The following is a 20,100-nucleotide window of genomic DNA, read 5'->3' on the forward strand; positions in this document are numbered from 1 at the left end:
TGACCTAGAGTGGGGCAGGTGCAGTTTCAGGATTTGTCATCAGCAGAGAAATGAGAAGGCAGCCTTCATCTTAATCTAGAATGTGTGGACAGACCACATGGTGAGTAGAGTTCAATGACCTCATCCTGAGAACAAGCTGTCTAGCAGCTTCACATGGCGACCATGCACCCAAAGAGGATAGGCTGTTGCTCTCTGTGTGGTCAGACTGATCAGACCACGATAAATGAGGCTGATAAAGGAGAAGGCCACTCTCAGGAGGCCTCTGAGAAAGGAGGGGACGATCAAAGAGAAGATCTTTATTCCATCAGTAGCCTTTCATGATCACTCATGGGGAACGCTGATTCTTTCAAACACCAGTCCAAGTATTACACTTTTTTGGCAGAAAGAAAACCATATAGAGAGAGAACCAATGGAGAGAGAGCCCCTGTGTATCTTCCGTAATCCAGTGGGGGCATCTCACAGCCTTCTCTGTCACTCTCTAATGATGGTTCTAAATCTCTGCGTTAGTGTTTTGAATGCAATTACTTTTTATCTATTCTCAGTATTTACAGTAAGTTAACATCTGTACAAAATCTGTCATTACTTAGCATAGTTTATTGTTGCCACCACTACCATCATTCCAATGCCTACTGCTCCTACTTACTGCTGCCAATGGCAGAACGCTTAGCATGACTCCTCAAGGGAAAGCATCACTCATTTCCTCTCTGTCTAGTACCAAGGCTCATTACATCCTTCTGTCCTCTGAAGGGAACCTCAGAACCCCACAGGCATGCCACCTCGCTCTCAGAGTCACAGTGGAGAGAGTGGTTGACCTGGGATTTGACTGCTGGTACTCAGGTTGGATCTCATAAACTCCTTGTAGTGAATTGATCCAAATTTCACTCAAATGAGAGTCTACAGTCAACATGGTCTCCCCTTTGAGAAATCTAGGCTTTCCTGGGGCAGTGAGTGGCTCAGTCGGTGAAGCCATCGACTCTTGATTTCAGCTCAGGTCATGATCTCAGGGTCATAGGATCAAGCCCCATGTCAGGCTCCAGGCTCAGCATGGAACCTCCTTGAGCTTCTCTCTCCTCCCTCTGCTGGTCCCTTGTTCCCTGCTCCCACTCACTCTCTCTCAAATAAATAAGTAACAGAGGGTCTTTTTGTTGTTGCTGTTTTGTCTGTTTGTTTGTTTGTTTGTTTGTTTTTTCAATTCCTCATGGGCTGCTTTAAGGATGGTGGCCTTAGAAGTCTTTCTCTCTTTTCCTTATATTTTCATGATCTCCCCCCACCCACTATCACCACCACACATGCATGCTTTAATGTACTGATTCAATCCTTATCCTAACAGAAGTTAGGTCAGCATCCATTTCCTAGAGGGAATATCCTTATCTTTTATTTGTTCGAAAGGAAAGGAAGACACAGAAACTCCAATAGGAAAAATGAGGATTATACACCACGCAAATAGGAATGAATATCTGTTGGGGGTTCCCTTTTTTTTAATGAAAAGAGGAACCCCGGGGTCAGTGCCTAACAAGTTGCCTTTTCCACCAAGTGGCCCAATTGCAGTGACCTCAGAATGCATGGGCTATACCATATGGCATTGTTACTACCTTGGTATTTGATAAGTTTCATTTAGGTCTTTGTTTTTCCTTTGTTAGTACAGATAGTTCCCAAAATGCCAAACGGATTTTCCATGCACATTGAGCTCTGTGGGGGTTAATGTGAGAGAGAAAAGATGAGACAAGGGCAGAGTTCACAGGTCTCAAACTTGATCTGATTAAACCTGAAAGAATTTTTCAAGGACATAATTCTTCTACATCTCTAACAATAAATATATTAAAGATTTTACTAAATTAGAATTATGTTTCAAATTGTTAGGTTCTAAGTAACTGATCAACATTCTAAAAATCTTATTTGTTTTGCAATTCTTAGGAATCAAGCTCTGTTATTCAGAGAAAGCCCTCCCTTCGTCCTCCCTGCAAATAGAGACCCATAAAGCTATGGAAACTTAAGAAGAGGCTTTCTGGACTTGGAAGGCTCACTGGCATCAGAGAATGGATGTACATCGAGGGAGAAAGGTTTCACAAAATTTCCCATGGGCTAACTTCATTCTGCAGCCTCATTCACAAACCCCTCCCCGTTCAGACTGTTCTCATGTCAACAACCCACCTCTCAGAAGAATAGAGGAGAGTGGGAATATGATTTCATGGTTATCTTGGAGGAGGAGTAGAGGAATTTCTTCATGTTACTCTTGTAGGTCTTGTGCCATCAAGGTCAATGACATGACCTTTCCATCAGCAATTGACAGCTTCTATCTGACAAGGCTGTAGTAACTGACTGGCATCATAAATTCCATTCAGAACTGTGTGCTCTTCCTATTGTCCCAGTTCACTGGCTAGTGTGACACCAAGATTACACTGAAACTGAAGAGCAAACGGGGGAAGATAAAGAATCCTAGGATCCAATGGGGATCATGAAATAAATCAAGAGCATTTTCCAGTTTATCAGGAATTACAGGGAAATGGGGTTCCAGGGCCTAAATGGCTGGAGACAAAGAACAAAATAAAGTTAAATTGAATTTATAACAGAGCTTTTCATGTTCTAGCATGCATTGCAAATATCTTAGAACCAATGACAATAAACAGATTTTTGTAAACTTTTCCGTAACACATAGGAACTCCTCTTTCTCAAGAGAGCATCCAGTGCTACTAAAGCTCCTGCAATACCCCTCCTCTAAGATCTAAGAGGATTAAGATCATTGACTAATCTGCATTAGTAAAATTACTTGGTCTTTATCTCTCCTCTCCCCACCCCAGTGGAGCACCTGTGGAATCTTCTGTTCCCACAATACTAATCTTCTAAGATAAGAGGGCATTAAAGACCTTTGAAACTCACTTTGTAGGAGAAGGAAAGAAAGGCAAACCACACGGCGCTGTGGCTCCATTTTAAACCCCCCCCATGGCTCGACGGATGGTCCGACTGGTGGTTTCGAGAGCCTTCCGTAAAGCCTTCTTAACCAGGGCAGCGCTGCATTCGTGTGCAGTAGGATCAAGTTCCCCTCCACACCACTACTTTTCAGAGGATTCATTAGGATACCTAAGATACTCACACATGCATTTTCCAACTTCCCCTTAATCATGACCTCCACTTTGGGCTCTTGGTCACACAGAAACCCCTAAGACCGGCTACCGAATAAAAGAAGCTGCTTCTTATCATGATATACTGAACTGTCTAAAGAGCTGGCTCCCAAGGAGAATGACCAGAGTCCAAGGCCAAATGTTTAGTTGATTCAGGCTGATGTCAGAATTCTAGAAGAACCAGCCCTGTGGGAGGAGAGACACCGCTGGAGGTTTCAAGCACTGCCTGGCACTCTCGGTCAGGTGGGAACCATGGTGTTTGCAGTGAATCGCCCGTTGAAGGGAGGCTCCTGCCAGCAGCAGGGAGGATCTGGACAAACCGGAGCCAGCCTTCAACAGGAGAGCACTAGTAAGAGATTTGAAGCTCTAGGATTCTCACCATGGCACTGGTCCTAAAGAACAACTAGAGTTCAAAGCAGGAAACCCAGACAAATGATCACTGAGATATAGAGCAGAGAGTAGTACCACATACAATCAGTAGAATATTCTGATTTATATACTTACTGATGTTTGGCAAACTTGGGTCAGATGTAAACATGTCCCCCACTCATCAATCAAACAGCATGAACCAGGTCATGTACCAGGTCATAGGGATTCAAAGACACACCCCAGTCCCAGGGAGCCTCCAGTCCTGTGGACTCAGTGGAAAGGGGCTCCATGCAAGGCAAGACCAGACCGCAGGCATTAGGGAAGGAAGAGTGCCTGTCACACTGGGAGCTGTATCTTTTCATGGAGTCTTCCTTCTTGTCTCCTTATATCCTTCCTTCCTCCTTCTTTCCTCTTGTTGTCTCCTTTTGTCTCCTTTTCTTCCTTTCAGATGTCTCATATCCCCTGGCCTATTCCATTACATGGCTCACTCACATTTTACTATAGCACACGTGTGTCCCTGTTCTTAACACTATGTGCTGACCCGGAACACCCTAGAGACAATCAGCTGGGCATAACCTGGCTTGGGTATTATTAGTGGACCTTCACACATTTTTGTACTTTTACTTAATAAACTTTTAGACTATTTGAGAATGTTCATGTAGGAGATCCTGATTTATGTTAGAGTCTCTAGACTTCTATGTCAGAGAAATCCAGGAGCATCTGAATTCATGACAGTGCACAAGTAGTGAGAGCAAAGAGATGCATTCTAAGGGTGTTCACTTTCAAAATGATTCCATGTTTTCACTGAATTATCTTCCCAACTGTTAAGACCTGTAGCGCAGTAACTTCTAATTTCGGGCAATACAGTGGCTCTCAGGAATGTTGCCACTCAGTAGAAACTTCCTGATCCCCACTTTTTTGAGACTAAGGAAAGGATGCTGAAACATCAAGCAAATCACCTCCCTTCCCTGGCTCACCTCTCCTGTAAGACACACACCCACGCACACACACACACACACACACACACCTCAAAAGGTCTCTTTAAGTTAGGCCAGGAGAGAACAGCTGAGGGGCACAATGCATGGACACCTCTACCTTTGCAGAAACTGCCACAGGTTCCTGCAACTGGATCTCACACTGCGACTTGAGGTAAATTGGATATTGTAGGCTTAAGGTCCGATCATTTCCTGTTCCTCCTATTCTGAGTCCTGAGTCCTAAGAGCTCAGAGACAGTGCTCAGAAATTTTTCAGTAAGAAAATTAAAAATTCAGTAAGATATATGCAAAGCAGGATATTTTGCTGAGATCTTACTTTTTCTTTCTTCTCTTGTATTTTCCTCATTCCAGACTCTTCGTGTTCCCTTGGCTAAGGGATGTCTGCAGTCTTTGAAACTGGACATATTTGAAGTCAAACTTAATTTTATTATGTTTTGAGAAGCCTGACCCACCTTCCAAGCCCAGGAGATATAAAAAAAATCAGAAGAATAAAGAGGAAGTGGTTTCCACACTCTTAGAAATTGTCTGCAAAGAGTAAGTTCTCTAGAAATTCCCTGGGTCTGTCCATTTTATGTTCAGTCCATCTCTTCTCTTGTCTAAAATGAAGGTCTCTTGATCTAAATGCTATGCTCTCCCAGTCTAACCCTCTCAGTCCAAAAGATTTATTCCTGTTCATTATAACACATTCCACAATCAGAACTGTGGGCAGAAGGGAAAGTACAATTTATTTTTTTTTCCTGCTCTATTGAGGTATAATTGACATTTAAAAACCTGCACATAGGGATCCCTGGGTGGCGCAGTGGTTTAGTGCCTGCCTTTGGCCCAGGGCGCGATCCTGGAGACCTGGGATCGAATCCCACGTCGGGCTCCCGGTGCATGGAGCCTGCTTCTCCCTCTGCCTATGTCTCTGCCTCTCTCTCTCTCTGTGTGTGACTATCATAAATAAATAAAAATTAAAAAAAAATAAAAACCTGCACATAATTAATGCATATAATAAGTTTGAACACATCTACACACTCATGTTACCATCACTTCCAAAAGTTTCTTTGGGTCTCTTTGTTGTTGTTGTTGTTGTTGTTTTGTGGTAAAACTTAACCTGAGATCTAGCCTCCTAACAAAATTTTAAATACCCAAATACCTTGTTGTTTGCTACAGGCACTACATTGTACAGCAAACTTACTTAGCTTGTATAACTAACTAGATATACATTGAACAACTCTCCATGTCGCCCTCCCCCTATCTACAACTCTCCTGTGTCTATACATCTATTTTAGATACCTCTTTTATGAGGAATCATGCAGAGTTCATCCTTCTGTGACTGACCTATTTCACTTATAATGTTTTAAAGTTCCATCCACAGTGTTGCAAATGGTAGGATTTCCTTTTCAAGGTTGAAAAATAGTCTATTACATGTATATACCAATTTTTCTTTATTCATTCATCTGTTGATGGACGTTTGGGTTGTTTCCATATCTTGGCTATTGTGAGTAATGCTGCAACGAGCATGAGGGTGCAGATCTCTGTTCAGGATCTTTTTTTTTTTTTTCCTATTATGGGTCTATTTTTTAATTCACAAAACTTCTGGCACTATATGTGGTTTTGCTGTGGTTTTCCACAGCAAGCAATTTTCCAGTTCGCTGCAGGCACCAATGGGGTGTCCTGTAGTTTAATTTAATTCTCACAGTAACTACCTAGAGTTAGTACATATCTCACAGATTAAGGGTTCAGTTGCACAAGACTGTCCTCCACTTCAGACTCTGTCTGTCCAGGATCTTGACTTGAATTCTTTTGGATATATATCTAGAAGTGGAATTGCTGAATCAAATGGCAATTCCATTTTTTTAAATTTTGTTTGTTTGTTTTTTAAAGATTTTATTTATTTATTCATGAGAGACACAGAGAGAAAGAGGCAGAGACACAGGCAGAGGAAGAAGCAGGCCCCCCACAGGGAGCCTGACATGGGCCTCGATCCCCAAACCAGGATCATGCCCTGAGCCAAAGCAGATGCCCAACCACTGAGCCACCCAGGCATTCCATTTTTTATTTTTGAAGAAGAACCTCAGTAGTGTTTTTCACAGTGGCTGTAGCAATGTGCACTCCTATCGCTAGTGCAGAAGAGTTGTCTTTTCTCCATACCCACCACTGGTTATCTCTTATCTTTTTGATAAGAGCCATTCTAACAAGTGTGAAAGTTTTATCTCAGTATCTTTTAACAAGTATGAAGTGGTTTTGTTTGCATTTCCTGATGGTTAATAATGTTAAGCATATTTTCATATACTTGTTGGCCATCTGTATGTCTTCTTTGAAGAGATGTCTATTCAAGTTTTTGCCCATTTTAAAATTGGATTAATTATTCTTTTTGCTATTGAGTTATATAGTTCCTAATATATTTAGAAATTAACCTCTAAAAAAAAGAAAGAAATTAACCTCTTATCAGATATATGAAAAATAAAAATAAAATTATCTCTGCAGATGACATGACCTTTTATGCAGAAAATCCTAAAGGCCACACACACACACATACACACACACACACACAACTGATACAACTAATAAACATTCATTGAAATTACAGGATACAAAATCAGTTGCATTTCTATACACCAACAGCAAACCATCTGAAAATGAAGTTAAGAAAACAATCCCACTGCAACAGCACTAAAAAGAATAAAATGCTTAGGAATAAACCTAATCAAAGAGGTAGAAGACGTATATCCTGAAAACTATAAAACACTGATGATAGAAATTAAAGCAGACACAAATAAATGGAAAGACATCCTATGTTCATGGATTGGAAGAATTAATATTGTTAAGATGTTCATACTACTCAAATCAATCTACAGTTCCAATGCAATTTTTATCAAAATCCCAAAGACAATTTTTACAATTTTTAAAAAATTGCAATTAGGGCCCCTGGGTGGTGTAGTTGGTTAAATGATCAAATCTTGGTTTGGGCTTAGGTCTAGATCTCAGGGTCTTGAGAACAAGCTGCACATTAGGTTCCACATCCAGCAAGGAGTCTGCTTAAGTTTCTCTCTCCCTCTCCCTCTGCCCCTCCTGGCACTCACTTGCTTACTCTCTCTCTTTCTCTCTCTCTCTCTCCCTCTAAAAGAAACAAATAAATAATTTTTTAAAAATATAGTTATCTAGAGGGTGAAGCATTTTCCTTGAAGTCTCCTTGGGGAGAAAGAAGTGAACTAGCCCCACAAAAATCAGCCAAGAATTCTCTGAGCAACCCAGGGATTCCAAACATTGCTCTATCATTATCACCCACCTGGAGGAGGAGTCTAAAATTTTAGGCAAATGTGTGATTCTCATTACAGCAAGAAGAGGATTTGGTGAGGCTGTAAAGGACCTCAGAACATCTGATTTAAGGAGCCAATATCCTAAATAATATTTTTTTAAAAATTCTAATTAGAGAAGTGACACATATGCAACATAGAAATGTTAGGAAATTTGGAAAAATCACAAATCTTAAAAAAACAAAACAAAACAAAACAGGAGTACCTGGGTGCTCAGTCAGTTAAGTGGCAGGCTTCAGCTCAGAGTCCTCGTGAAGGGGCAGAGGTAAAGTCTGCTTCACCTCTGCCCCTACCCACCTCATATGTTCATGCGCTCTCTCTCTCAAATATGTAAATAAAATATTTGAAACAAAACAAAACAACCCCCCCAAATCTAGTCAGCTGTAATCTCAACAAACAAAGAGGCTCCCTGCATGGAGCCTGACGTAGGACTCGGTCCCAGGTCTCCAGAATCACACCCTAGGCTGAAGGCAGCACTAAACCACTGAGCCACCCAGGCTGCCCAAGATTTTTTCTTTTTAATTTGAAGACAAGTTTACTGCATTTGACATTTATTGGAAGGCTAAATAAAATGACATTATCAGAGCTTTTGGTTTAGAAAATAAGCATACTCCCTCATGGAGAACAAAATCCAGTATTTTAGGATTATAACTCAAAACTTCCAAAACTATTTCTATGCACTATTCCCAGCAATTACTCATATTGTCATGTAGTTACAATTTCCAATGTCCTCCATTCCTTGTCTACACAATTCATTCCTATTTCTACTTGTTGTCTTTTTTTTTCCTGTCTGAAGGACTTCCTTCAGGCAATGAACTCATTTAGTTTCTGCATATCTAAAAAAGTATTTGCTTAATAAGCCTAATAAGAGAGACACATCTGTAAGTTTTATCAACAAAAAGGTACAAATAAAATGTCAGAACAGAAATCAGATGTTGGGGCAGCCCTGGTGGCTTAGCGATTTAGCACCACCTTTAGCCCAGGGCATGATCCTGGGGTCCCGGGATGGAGTTCCATGTCCGGCTCTCTGCATGGAGCCTGCTTCTCCCTCTGCCTGTCTCTCTCTCTCTCTCTAATAAATAAATCAAATCTTAAAAAAAAAGAAATCAGATGTTGTTCCAAATATTAAACAGATTATGAATAGCTTCATGCTGATATATTTATTTTTTTAAGTTTTAATTTAAATTCCAGTTAGTTAACATACACTGTAACATTAGTTTCAAAGGTACAATGTGGTGATTCAACAGTTCCATACAACACCTGGTTGTGCTAATACATCTAAATACTTTAGATGAAATGGATAAACTCCTAGATTAAAATGCACCCTGCTAAAGCTATCTCAAGAAGAAATAGAAAACTCATTATCTCCATAACCATTAAAAAAAATTGTAACAGAAATTGAAAATAGTCACAAAGAAAATGTTAGGGCCAGACACCACTACAGATGAGTTCTGTAAATAATAAAATAATACACAATTCCAATTATAGGAAATAGAAAAAGAAGGAATACTCTTCAAGTCATTTCTGAAGGCTAACTTATAACTTGGATACCAAAATCAGACAAGATGATACAAAAAATAATAATAATACATACCAATTTCACTCATGAACGCAAATGCAAAATAATATCCTTAAATATTAGCAAAGTCAACTCAGTTATATACAAAAAAATAATAATTTAGCATAACTAAAAAGGATTTAAGCCAACGTTCGTTTAGTACTCTAAAATCAATTAATGTAATTCACTCCATTGTTAACCAGGAAAAGAAAGTGAAACTTAAAAGGAACAAAGACTTTTATTTGGGGTCTCAGAGTTACAATTCGGGGAGCACAGATTCCAGAATAACCAGAAAAGTGCCACTTCATGTGGGGGGAGAGCTAGGGTTTTTTATGAAAAAGAAGGAAGAGGTAATTACATGATTTAGATAAAGAGAAGCAAAAAAAAAAAACAAAAAACAAAAAAAAAACTTCTTAATTTGGTGCTAATCAGTTGAGCTGCTTCTGATTATTCTATCTTATTGATTACTTTATTGGTGCTCTCAAATGAAATTGTCCCTGGTATGTATTAACTAATTTTACTGTCCTCACATGATCCTAATGCCAGTTGCCCGGTTGAAATTTTATGAGCAATTGCCTGTAAATTGCCGCTTCTGGCCCAGATCAAGGTTTCATTCGTTGAAAAGGAAAATGGAGTTGCTTACGTCCAGAAATTTTATACCATTCCACACCACTGACTGATTGGGAGTTACTATATGACCGTTTCATTAGATGCAGAAAAAGTATTCAATAAATTTCACAATCTGTTCAAGGATGGAGACCTGAAAATGGCAGTCAACAAAAAACTCTTAGCACCAATGGGACTTACCACGATGGCCCCTTAAAGATTTAGAGAAAGCACTTTTTTTAAAAAAGATTTTATTTTATTTATGAGAGAGAGAGAGAGAGAGAGAGAGAGAGAGGAAGGGGGAGGGGTAAAGGGAGAGGGAGAAGCAGACTCCCCGCTGAGCAGGAGGCCAACGTGGGCTCGATCCCAGGGCCCCGGATCCTGACCCGAGCACAAGGCAGACACTCAACCACTGAGCCACCCAGGCGCCCCTATCTCTCACATTCTGTAAATAGACTATTAAGGAAACATTACTACTTAGAAACAAGACCCTGGCAAGGCTGGTGTCTGCGAGTGGATGAGAACCCGAGGCGCCTGATGGATGGAACTTAGGTTAGTTAACCCTCCCGCACAGGCGGCCTCCCCCAGCACAGGCCGCAGCCAAGGACACTCAAGCTTTGGGGTAGACGCTTGTCCCTGGGCTTCTACCTGCTATCACATTCCTGTCGGGGCCTCAGACAGCCTCGGAGTTGGGGACACTCAACCCTGCCTTACAGTCTATTGTGAGGCTTAAATGAGGTAATTTAGGTAAATTCTTTTACAAATGGGAACTTTACAATTTGCTCCAGAATACGCTCATAATGAATGTAAAAATAAGTTAGCTGGCCATCCTAGCATCTCTGTTCGTCCACCATATATATTTTTTTAATTTTTTAAAAGATTTTATTTATATATATGACAGATGACAGAGCATGAGCACAGGAGAGGGGCAGAAGAGGAGGGAGAAGCAGACTCCCCACTGAGCAGGGAGCCTGACACAGGGCTCGGTCACAGCACCCTGGGATCGTGACCTGAGCCGAAGGCAGATGCCTAACTGACTGAGCCACCCATGTATCCCTTGTCCACTATATATTAAAATGACTATTACTGTAACTCTCCCCAGTATTAAAAGACCAGAGTTTAATCCAATTGATACTGACTTCTCCGACACCCATTACTACTACTACTAATATGTTGTGCCAAAAATGTTCACTTTTCCTAGGCTTCATTAGGTCCAGTAGCAGCAAGTGCATCTGGAAGGGTTTTCTGTTGTCAACCCACAGCACCCTGTCCCCTCTCCCATGCAGGAACTTCAGAACTTACCTCCAAGGAAGACAGCATGTGCACTACGGATAAGTATGTGGGACTTGATGTTACTGTTTTGTTCCAGGGTTCTAGCTTGTTTATACAAGTAAAAGTTTGGAAACAAACAGAATTTTCTGAATATGGGACTGGTTAAAATATAATGATACATCCTTAAACAGAAAACCAAACCAAACCAAACCAAACCAAACCAAACAAAAAACCCAGAAAACCATACAAATAGAAGGAAGTAGGCTTTTGCTACTGCATGAAGGATGCCAGTATGCCAAGATACATTCTTAGTGGGAAATAAGTAATGGTGCAATAAACTGCCTGTGAAATGTATTTGTAAGGGAAAAAGAGGAGAGAAACACGTGCACATATATATGTTAACAAGCTTTAAAAGGTGTGTAACATATGTGACTGTGTAAAGACTGAAAGGATAAAAACAAACAAACAAACAAACAAACAAACCCTGAACTGTGTCTGGATAAGAAAATTGGAATCTAACAAACAAGGACCAAAGGAAAACATCCTTTTTACTAGATTTGCTTTTTTGATGTTTAATTTACATTTCCATTTGCACAGGTAATGCATTCATACAGACTTAAAGGGCCGCCTCTCCATAGCGGTGGGAAGGACCCGGCAATGCAAAGGCCCAACAAAGGCGGGAGGTCAAGCCACCAGGGCAGCGGCCCAGTTGACCTGACGGCGCGAGGCCTCCTCCGCGAGGTGGGGGGGACCTCGGGGCGCACAGCGAGCGCGCGTCCTCTGAAGCCCAGCACTGCTCCGCCGTTTCCGAGCGCGCCGCCGAGGCAGCTCCGGGAGCCACCTGCTGGCGAGCCGAGGTCATGCGCATGACCTGAGTTCTAGTGGGAAAGGATTGCTCGGGCTGCTGTGATGAAGTTTAGGGTAGAAGCAGGGAGTCCAGGTTCCAGACTTTTATCATGATCCTGGTGGGAAGACATGGTCTCTCGGACTAAGTGGTAACAGTGGAGGAGGTTAGAGACGGCTGGATGCTAGACGCTGCATGAGTTTTGAAGGTGAAAACAACTGACTTTACTGACAGGCTGGAAGGGGGACAAAAAAAAAAAAAAAAAAAAGGAATCAAGAACAGCCCTGGAACTGCTGGCCTCAAAATGGAAAGGATGACATTACCTTTGACCAAGGAGGGGAATGTTACTGGAGAAGCAGTTGTAGGAGAGGAAGAGAAGAGAAGGTCAGTCTTCCCGTCTGGGACATAGTAAGTTTGACGTGACAGGTCTATTAAACTGAATTGACAGAGATGTCCAGCAGACACTTGGAAATATGAGTCTGAAGTCCAGAGGAGAGAGCTGGCCTAAAGGTATGAATTTGGGAACTGTTGAAATCTCAATGGCATTTAAAGCCTTGAGACTGGGTAAGATCAGTGTGTGTAGATGGAGAAAGGACATACTGACCCTGGGTCTCCCCCAAATCCAAGTACCGGGAAGAAGAGAAGGAACTTTTGGAAGGGGCTGAAAACAAATGCTCTGTGAGGTCACAGAAGAGCCACAGTGGCGTTCGAGAAACCAGCCTGCGGCTTGACTGTCTGCCTTGGGGGCGCCAGGACTGATCTCAGGGTGCTTTTCATCCTGGCTTCTGTCATAAGAAGCCTCACCAAGGAGGAGGAGTGGTCACCTGTGCCAAGTGCTGCTGAGCGTGGAGAACCCACCCTGCCATAGAGGGGAGGGCTTCTCATTCGTATCCCCAGTGGTAGAGCTGAGGAGTCTGGGGGGTTGATCACACCGTTCTTGGCCTAGAAGAAGACAGTCTGGTCCAGAAGAGAGTAGGAAGAGGACCCACATCTGAGTCATGTTTTCTGTCCCCGAAGAGGAAATGAAGAGGCAGAGAGTAGGGCACCTGTGTCTCAATCCCCCTGGTTTCAGTCCCTCCTTCCCCAGACCCCAGGCCCTCAGCCCTTCCCAGTCTCTCCCATTCTCTTCTCTCCTCACTCTACTCCCCTGAGGAGTTCACCAAGTCATATCCTCCTTCCTCTTGCACACCCAGTCCCAGCTCCTGCCTCCTTCCTTCCCTCCATCCCTCTACCTGGAGACCTCTACAGGTTGCACGTAGACCCACTGCATTTGTCTAATTGCCACACAGCCCCAGTGGAATCCTCATATCAAGGAGCCATGTATTTAATTCCCAGTTCTGTCAGCTAGACAAATGTCCTGTGTCAGCTAGACAAACGACACCCCCATTCTGGTCCTCAGCTCCTAAATGAAAGACTTAGAGAGAAAGACCTGACAAATTCCTTCCAGCTCAGACTCTCTGTAGTTCTCTGAATCCCTGATAAAAGAAATGAGTAGGTATGTGTGTGTGAAGAGTGTCTATGAAAAATGCAACTCGTGTTTCTGAATTTTTCTACTAATGTAAATCTGATTTTCTTAAAAGATTATACCTAAATCCAGAAGAAATAGCCTGGCTACCTGAAACAAAATTTATTATATATACACATATGTTTGTATGTATACTTATGTGATAGTTAATTTTATGTGTCAGCTTGATTAGGCCACAGGGTGCCTGGATATTTGATCAAACATTATTCTGGATATTTCTGTGAGGATGGTTTGGGGTAAGATTAATACATTTTTTAAAGTTTATTTATTTAAGTAACCTTTACACCCAATGTGGGGCTCGAACTCACAACCCCAAGATCAAGAGCCACATGCTTTCCTGACTGAGCCAGCCAAACACCCACCCTCTTTGTTTTTGTTTTTTTTTTTTTCTTAAAGTTTGAGTACAGCAGAGTGCTCTCCCTAATGTGGGTGAGCCTCATCCAATCACTTGAAGGTCTGAATAGAATAAAAAGGTAGACCCTTCCCCCAAATGAAACAGAATTCTCCTCCTTGATGGGCTTCAACTGGACATGGGCTGCTTTCTGCCTCCTAACTTACCCTGGAGCATCAGCTGTCCCGGGGTCTCAAGCCTGCCTGCCTTCAGACTGGAACTACACCACCAACTCTCCTGCATCTCCAGGCCGCCGAATCACCTGTGAGGTCTTAGAACCTGCCAGCCTTCATCATTGCGTGAACCAGTTCCTTATAATGAATCTCTTATGTGTATCCTCTTGGCTCTGTTTCTCTGGAGAAACCTGACTAATGCAACATGTCTATTTATTATTGTTGCTTTGTTATTGTTGCTTTAAGATGATCAAGAAATCATGTAACTATTACATGGAAGGCAACATGCAAATCCGTATCCCTCAGAGCTGTTTTTCAATTGAGCAAGAGAAAGGTTCAGCACAGGAGACTACAGGGTGATCTTACGCCCCTGAGCCTGTCCAGGTGTGAAGAGTGGTGGTTGGCTAACGCCCTGGAGTCAACAAACATCCGTGGGGTAGTTTCCCTCCTTGCCTAACTCCAGTAGGGTTCAACCTCTGGTCTAATAGGAAAACAAGAGGCCTAAAACTCATTAAACCTAAAAGGAAGCTTTGATGGATGGGTTCAGTGCAGCCTAAAATATCTCAGCATCACTCACAATTTGTATGCTTTGTGGAGTATTGGAAATGAACCAGGAGACGCGGCCTCTTCGGCGTACCTGTTTCACACCGGGCAATTGGGGTTAAGCCCCCCGATGATGCTGTTGAGTAGGTTACACTCTCTGCACGTCCTGGTGTTTTTACCTGTGCTTAGGATCTAGAGTAACCCACTGTCAGACTTAGGTCTGTGTATCTGGAAAGAATTTTACTGTTTTCCGGGCAGAAAAGACACACCTTGTCTGAGGTCATGACGTAGTAGGTGAATAGTAGGGCTGTGAGTCAAGCCCTTCTTAAAAAGCTCACGCACTTTAGCAGACAATGCAGCTTGTCCCTCTTGACGGAAGGATATGAGGCAAGTAGGAGAGAGGAGGGCATGATGCTCCATGCAGGAAAATACCCTGGCTTTGGGGGATGAACATATCTTAACAGTTAAGGGACCAACAATTTCTCAGAAAAGGCATCAAAGGGAAAGACCCAACTACTAAATATATCATTGGTAATGACTATTCTTGAAAAACAGCATTGTTGGCAAACAGGTTCAAATTGAGAAGCCAGACAATTACGGCATAGACCAGGTAAGCCTGTTTATCTTAGAGTCTCCCAGACGTCAGGAAACTGGCACCATGGCTCCCATCCCATCTGTATTATTAATTAACATTTCCTATTTTTATCAACACACTTTTTCACGCAGTTTAGTTCTAAGCAATGAAACATGTGAAACTGGAGATTTAGCGTATTGATTATTCATTTGCATTAAAATAAACACACAACAGTTCATGCTTTAAATATTTTTGTGCCCCACTTTACATCAATCATCTCACTTCCTACTCGTCATTCAGATTTCATATTTACAGAGTTTTATCTCAAGCTTTAAACTCAAACGTTACCTGGAAAACGTTTTCACAGAAGAAGAAAAGACCCAAAGACATTATGGAAAAAATGGAAGCCCAAGGTCAAAGATTTGGTCAGATTTATCCAATTCTGCTCAAAACCAAGCAGGCTCCATATTTTCATCATTATGGAAGTGTTTCGAATCGCTCACTAGAGATGTTCCTCATATTTTTCATAGAGTTAATAAAGAAGTAATTCTTGCAACAATTTATTTCATTTACTCTGATTCCACCAGGAGAGTAGTATGTTAGAAGCTGATTCAGTCTCAGTTTTAGCAAGACTCCCTAGCTGATAGTTACATTGAGGTAGTGGTGACCGTACATTTGGCTACTTTTAAGGAAGCCAGAATGCAAATTTTCTATGTGAAAATTCCCATTTGGATAAGTTACCACTAACTTCAAAACTCCTATTAAAAAATAAAAAAAAACAAGCAACAACAAAACCTACTGAATAAGCAAATCAGAGAGGCTCTTGAGCTGGCTATACCCCCTCTGACTACAGTGTGTGGGCTTTGCCTCTCAAACACTCAAGTTCAGCTCTTTACCGGTTGAGACTAGAACCATTACTACTAGCATTACAGAGACTACAAGCATGACAGCATTACACTGTTCCTAATTCACTTTTACATCCTTATCACCTATCAAAATGCTTCACATACCACGTACGTGAATAAACTCGCTTAATAATCAAAGGAATTGAGGAATTTGACAAAACAAGATGACAAAGCAGATGACTAGCTCTGCATTCAGTCCTGTCCAGGTCAAAGTTTATGTCCATATTTAATATTTAAGGACGTCAATAACATGATTGCATTTTCAGATAATAAGAATATAGAAAGATAGTAAAAAAAATGATATGGGTTAGTTCTGTTGGAAGATGATATTATACTAGTTCAAGATTCTAATTCCAATTTTTCTCACTTAGGAGCTGGATCAGTGATTTAACATGTATATCTTAGCAGTTAGACCTTCCTCCCCTTTGTGCCTTTTTCCGTATCAATCCATTTATCAAGGTTGCCCATTTTTCCCTATTGCCCAGCAAACCCCTGCTCATCCTCATTGCCTTGCTCAGATGGAGCTTCCTCCTGGAAGCATTCCTGGATACAATAGGGAAAATAACTTCCTCCATCCCTTAAACTCCCATAAAACCACGTTCATACAAATGTTATTACTTCTACCATGCATCTGGTTTCTCTAATTTCCCATAAGCTACTTGGGGATCTTAATATACCCTATGAGTCACAGTTTCAGAAATAGAATGCTCAGTCCACAAACAGCTGGTTTATAAATAAAGATAAAATTCCCATTTTACATAGTGAAATAACAACCACTGGGAATATAAATAACAGGTGTGTGGAAAACAGCATACATGTGAACTAACACAAGATTCTAGAAACTTAGTGTCCCTTACACAACACTCATTCTTTTTGAGATCTCACAGGATGACCTCTGTGTTTTTTCAGGTTGTTAGCTGACATAGAGTAGAGGCAGCAATCAGGTAAGACTAAAAATGAGAGAAAGTCAATCCAGTGCAAGTGAAGCAGAGGGGAAAAAAAAACAGAAAGAACTTAACGAAATACTTTAACAATCTGCAAATTTTTGAACAGTAAGAAATTCAAAGACTCAAGTTTCCAGCAGTGGAAGGTGATGAGATGGAGAATGTCTGTTTGAAGAAAAAAAGGGGATATGACTAAAAACAAAAAGGAATATGGGTTCCTCTTTGCAAATGGTCCCTCCTTATTCTATTTTTTCGATGTTAGGCCTCTGTGTAATGTATTTTTTCTATGTTAGGCTGGTAGCCTCCTTTGGTAGGCTGGAGTAGGATTAAAAAGAAGGAGAGTCAGGGAACTGACCCGGCCTGTAGAATCTCAGGAGGTTTGATTGATGGCTGATGCCCATAGTACCTTTAGAGCTAGGGTAAAGGCATCTTCACAAGTTCAAAGTGTAAATTTGGAACAAGAATTGTACAAGAAAAATAGGATAGCACCTCCCATAATACATTCTCCTCCTTTCCTGATTTTAGGCCCTAACACAGAGTTTGGCACATCTAATGCAGTTAGTAAAGAACTCCACTAATTCAGAAATGAAAAATAATTTCCATTTTACAGATACCTTTTCCTACTATACACCTTTTTCTCTTCCTTCTTTTCTCTCTCTTTCTCCATCCTTTTCTTCTCATATTTCTTCTTCATTTTTTTTTTAAGTAGGCTCCACACCCAGCACGGAGCCCAACTCAGGGCTTGAACTCATGACCCTGACATCAAGACCTGAGCTGAGATCAAAAGTCAGATGCTTAACCGGTGGAGCCACTCAGGCACCCCTCTCTTCTTTATTTTCTAGACAACTTCCAGGATGGGAGGGGCCATTCCCAGTGATTCTCAAAAATACTGACATATCCTTCCAGAAAGTTGTCTCCTGAATGGGTCCCTATTGTAAGATAATATATTAGAATTAGAAACAGTATTTCTAGAACATGTGGAGAAGTTAATGAGTTAATGACAAATATAAGTTTCCTTCTTGGGACTCCTTTCCTGAGTCTAGACTGGAAACTACTAAGTTAGTTGTTGGACAATGGGATACCCTGACCCAGATGGTTGCAACAGGATAATTTTAAGATTTTCTTCAGTCACAAACTGAGCAAGAAGATGTCTACATCTTCTCCCTGCTATGCCATTGTGGCCCTCATGTCAAAGTCCCAGTCCATTAAGAGAGATATGAGAGACTCCCAGTTGGAGCCCAATGTTTGGCTTTTCTTCTAAGGCTTATCATGAACTAAAATCCATGCTGCACCTCTAAAGAAGCTTCTACATGAACATGACTCATATTCTGAAGATGTCAGGGTTCTGTTCATGCCATCCCACGCAGAGACTAGCACTGTTCTGTGATGCCATGTGGACTGGTGCTCTGGTGCTCCTTTGTCCTATATCCGTAGAGAGCCCTGGCTGGGCCGACCCCAGCCAGAGTTTTAAAAATCTATGATCCTAGGGTATCTGACTGGCTCAGTCAGTAGAGCATGTGACTCTTGATCTCAGGGTTGTGGGTTTGAGCCCCATGTTGGGCATGAAGATTACTTAAAGAAGAATAAAAATTAAAAATAAGTTGTCAACAACAGCAAGAAACTATGATCCCTCTGGAACCAGCGTGCCCAGCAAAGGTTTTTGCCGAAGGAGCCAGATCCATTGGGCAAACCTCTGTCCTGCAGCAGGGTGCTCTGTGATTGAACTAGTTTCACTAGCAGCACGACAACGTTGCCCTTAAGCATGAGTTCATCAGCCATATCACAAAACAAGGAAAGCCATTGCACTGAAAGACCATGTACCAATCCACGGGATTTCTTCCTAGTTGGGACTGAGAGGCATCAGGATGCAGATGGACTTGTGCCTGTCCCTGCCTTAGGCTAAGAGGCTGAGGCCTCCTCCCCTGGTATCTGCCATCCAAGAGACAAATAAGCCCCAGGGAGTCAGAAGGGAAAAAATGTGATCAGTTTTGTCTGATTTGCCAGTCAGTCTTCTTTACAAAATTAATCATAAAATTTACATTTAAGATATCTTGTATTGTAAAAAAGAAAGTGGAGGTGGGCAGGGAGAGAGGGAGAAAAAGAAAACAATAAAATAGAAAGAAATAAATCAGTAAGAGACACGAGACCAAGAACAAAAAAGGAAAATTTCAACAGCATCTGTCCTCCTAGTGGCCCAAGCGGAGGGAAGGGAGTACTCACCGAGCCTCACAGACAGGTGTCGATCAGATAGATGTCCTTGCCTCAGGAAACTTTGAGCGCCTACCACAACCATGTACAGTGGGAAACACCGGGAATAAGAGGATAGGTCAGGCTGGCTCCCACTGCTGCAGGAGAGCCAACAATGACTAAGAAGCCAGACAGGTCACACTGAAGGGCCACTCCCCTGGTTGTAATCTCTCCCAGCCTACGTGAAACCCAAGCCTCCGCGCTCGTCTCCTATCCTGAGCACAGATGTTGGGCAAAGCCTCTGCATAGGCCTTTGGATGGTTGGCCCTGATGACAGCAAGTGAGATCTGGGGACTTCCTTGGACAAAGTATGCACCAGCACCCCTTTCACAGAGCACAGTGCGTGCTGCCTCTTTGGACAGAGGCATCTGGGGCCATGACACGGTCTCAGCTATGTGAGTAGAAGGCTGAGGGCAAGAAGTGTGGGATTTAGTCCAGATCTTCTTCAATTAGCTGACTGTAGACTCTTGGGAGATGCTCACCTCTTTTCTTCACCTTCAAAACAGCCTGTGAATGTGTGTAAATTTGGTTCACATTATGATTAAATGAAATAAAATCATTGTATTTGCATGGTGCATTATAAACATAAGTCTCCACATGTAAAAATTTAAATATATAATATTATATTGTGTGTGTGTATATATATATATATATATATATATATATATATATATATAATAGTCAAAACAACTTTTGCATTTGAGCAAGATGAAAGATTAGCACAGAAGAGCGA

At 41.7% G+C, this 20,100-nt stretch overlaps 1 protein-coding gene across 6 annotated transcripts in view; it reads right to left on the reverse strand.

Annotated features, from left to right (window-relative positions):
* LOC112654654 (ribonuclease pancreatic) overlaps positions 1-19,674 on the reverse strand; it is a 28,514-nt gene extending 8,840 nt beyond the window's left edge. Inside the window, exons 1-3 of one of the 6 annotated variants that reach the window (XR_003133199.2) lie at positions 12,670-12,727; positions 12,389-12,569; positions 11,778-12,300 (exon numbers count right to left, since the gene is read on the reverse strand). Coding sequence is in view for 2 of the 6 variants with exons in the window: in XM_025439240.3 (XP_025295025.1) it covers positions 19,341-19,413 (73 nt within the window). In the remaining 4 variants the exon portion in view is untranslated. The other 5 variants (XR_003133201.3, XR_004805451.2, XR_007402423.1 and 2 more) reach the window with 5 other exon arrangements.
* Between the last annotated feature and the right edge of the window lie 426 nt (positions 19,675-20,100).

The sequence above is a fragment of the Canis lupus genome, chromosome 15 (assembly GCF_003254725.2).
Source record: "Canis lupus dingo isolate Sandy chromosome 15, ASM325472v2, whole genome shotgun sequence".
Classification (NCBI taxonomy): domain Eukaryota; kingdom Metazoa; phylum Chordata; class Mammalia; order Carnivora; family Canidae; genus Canis; species Canis lupus.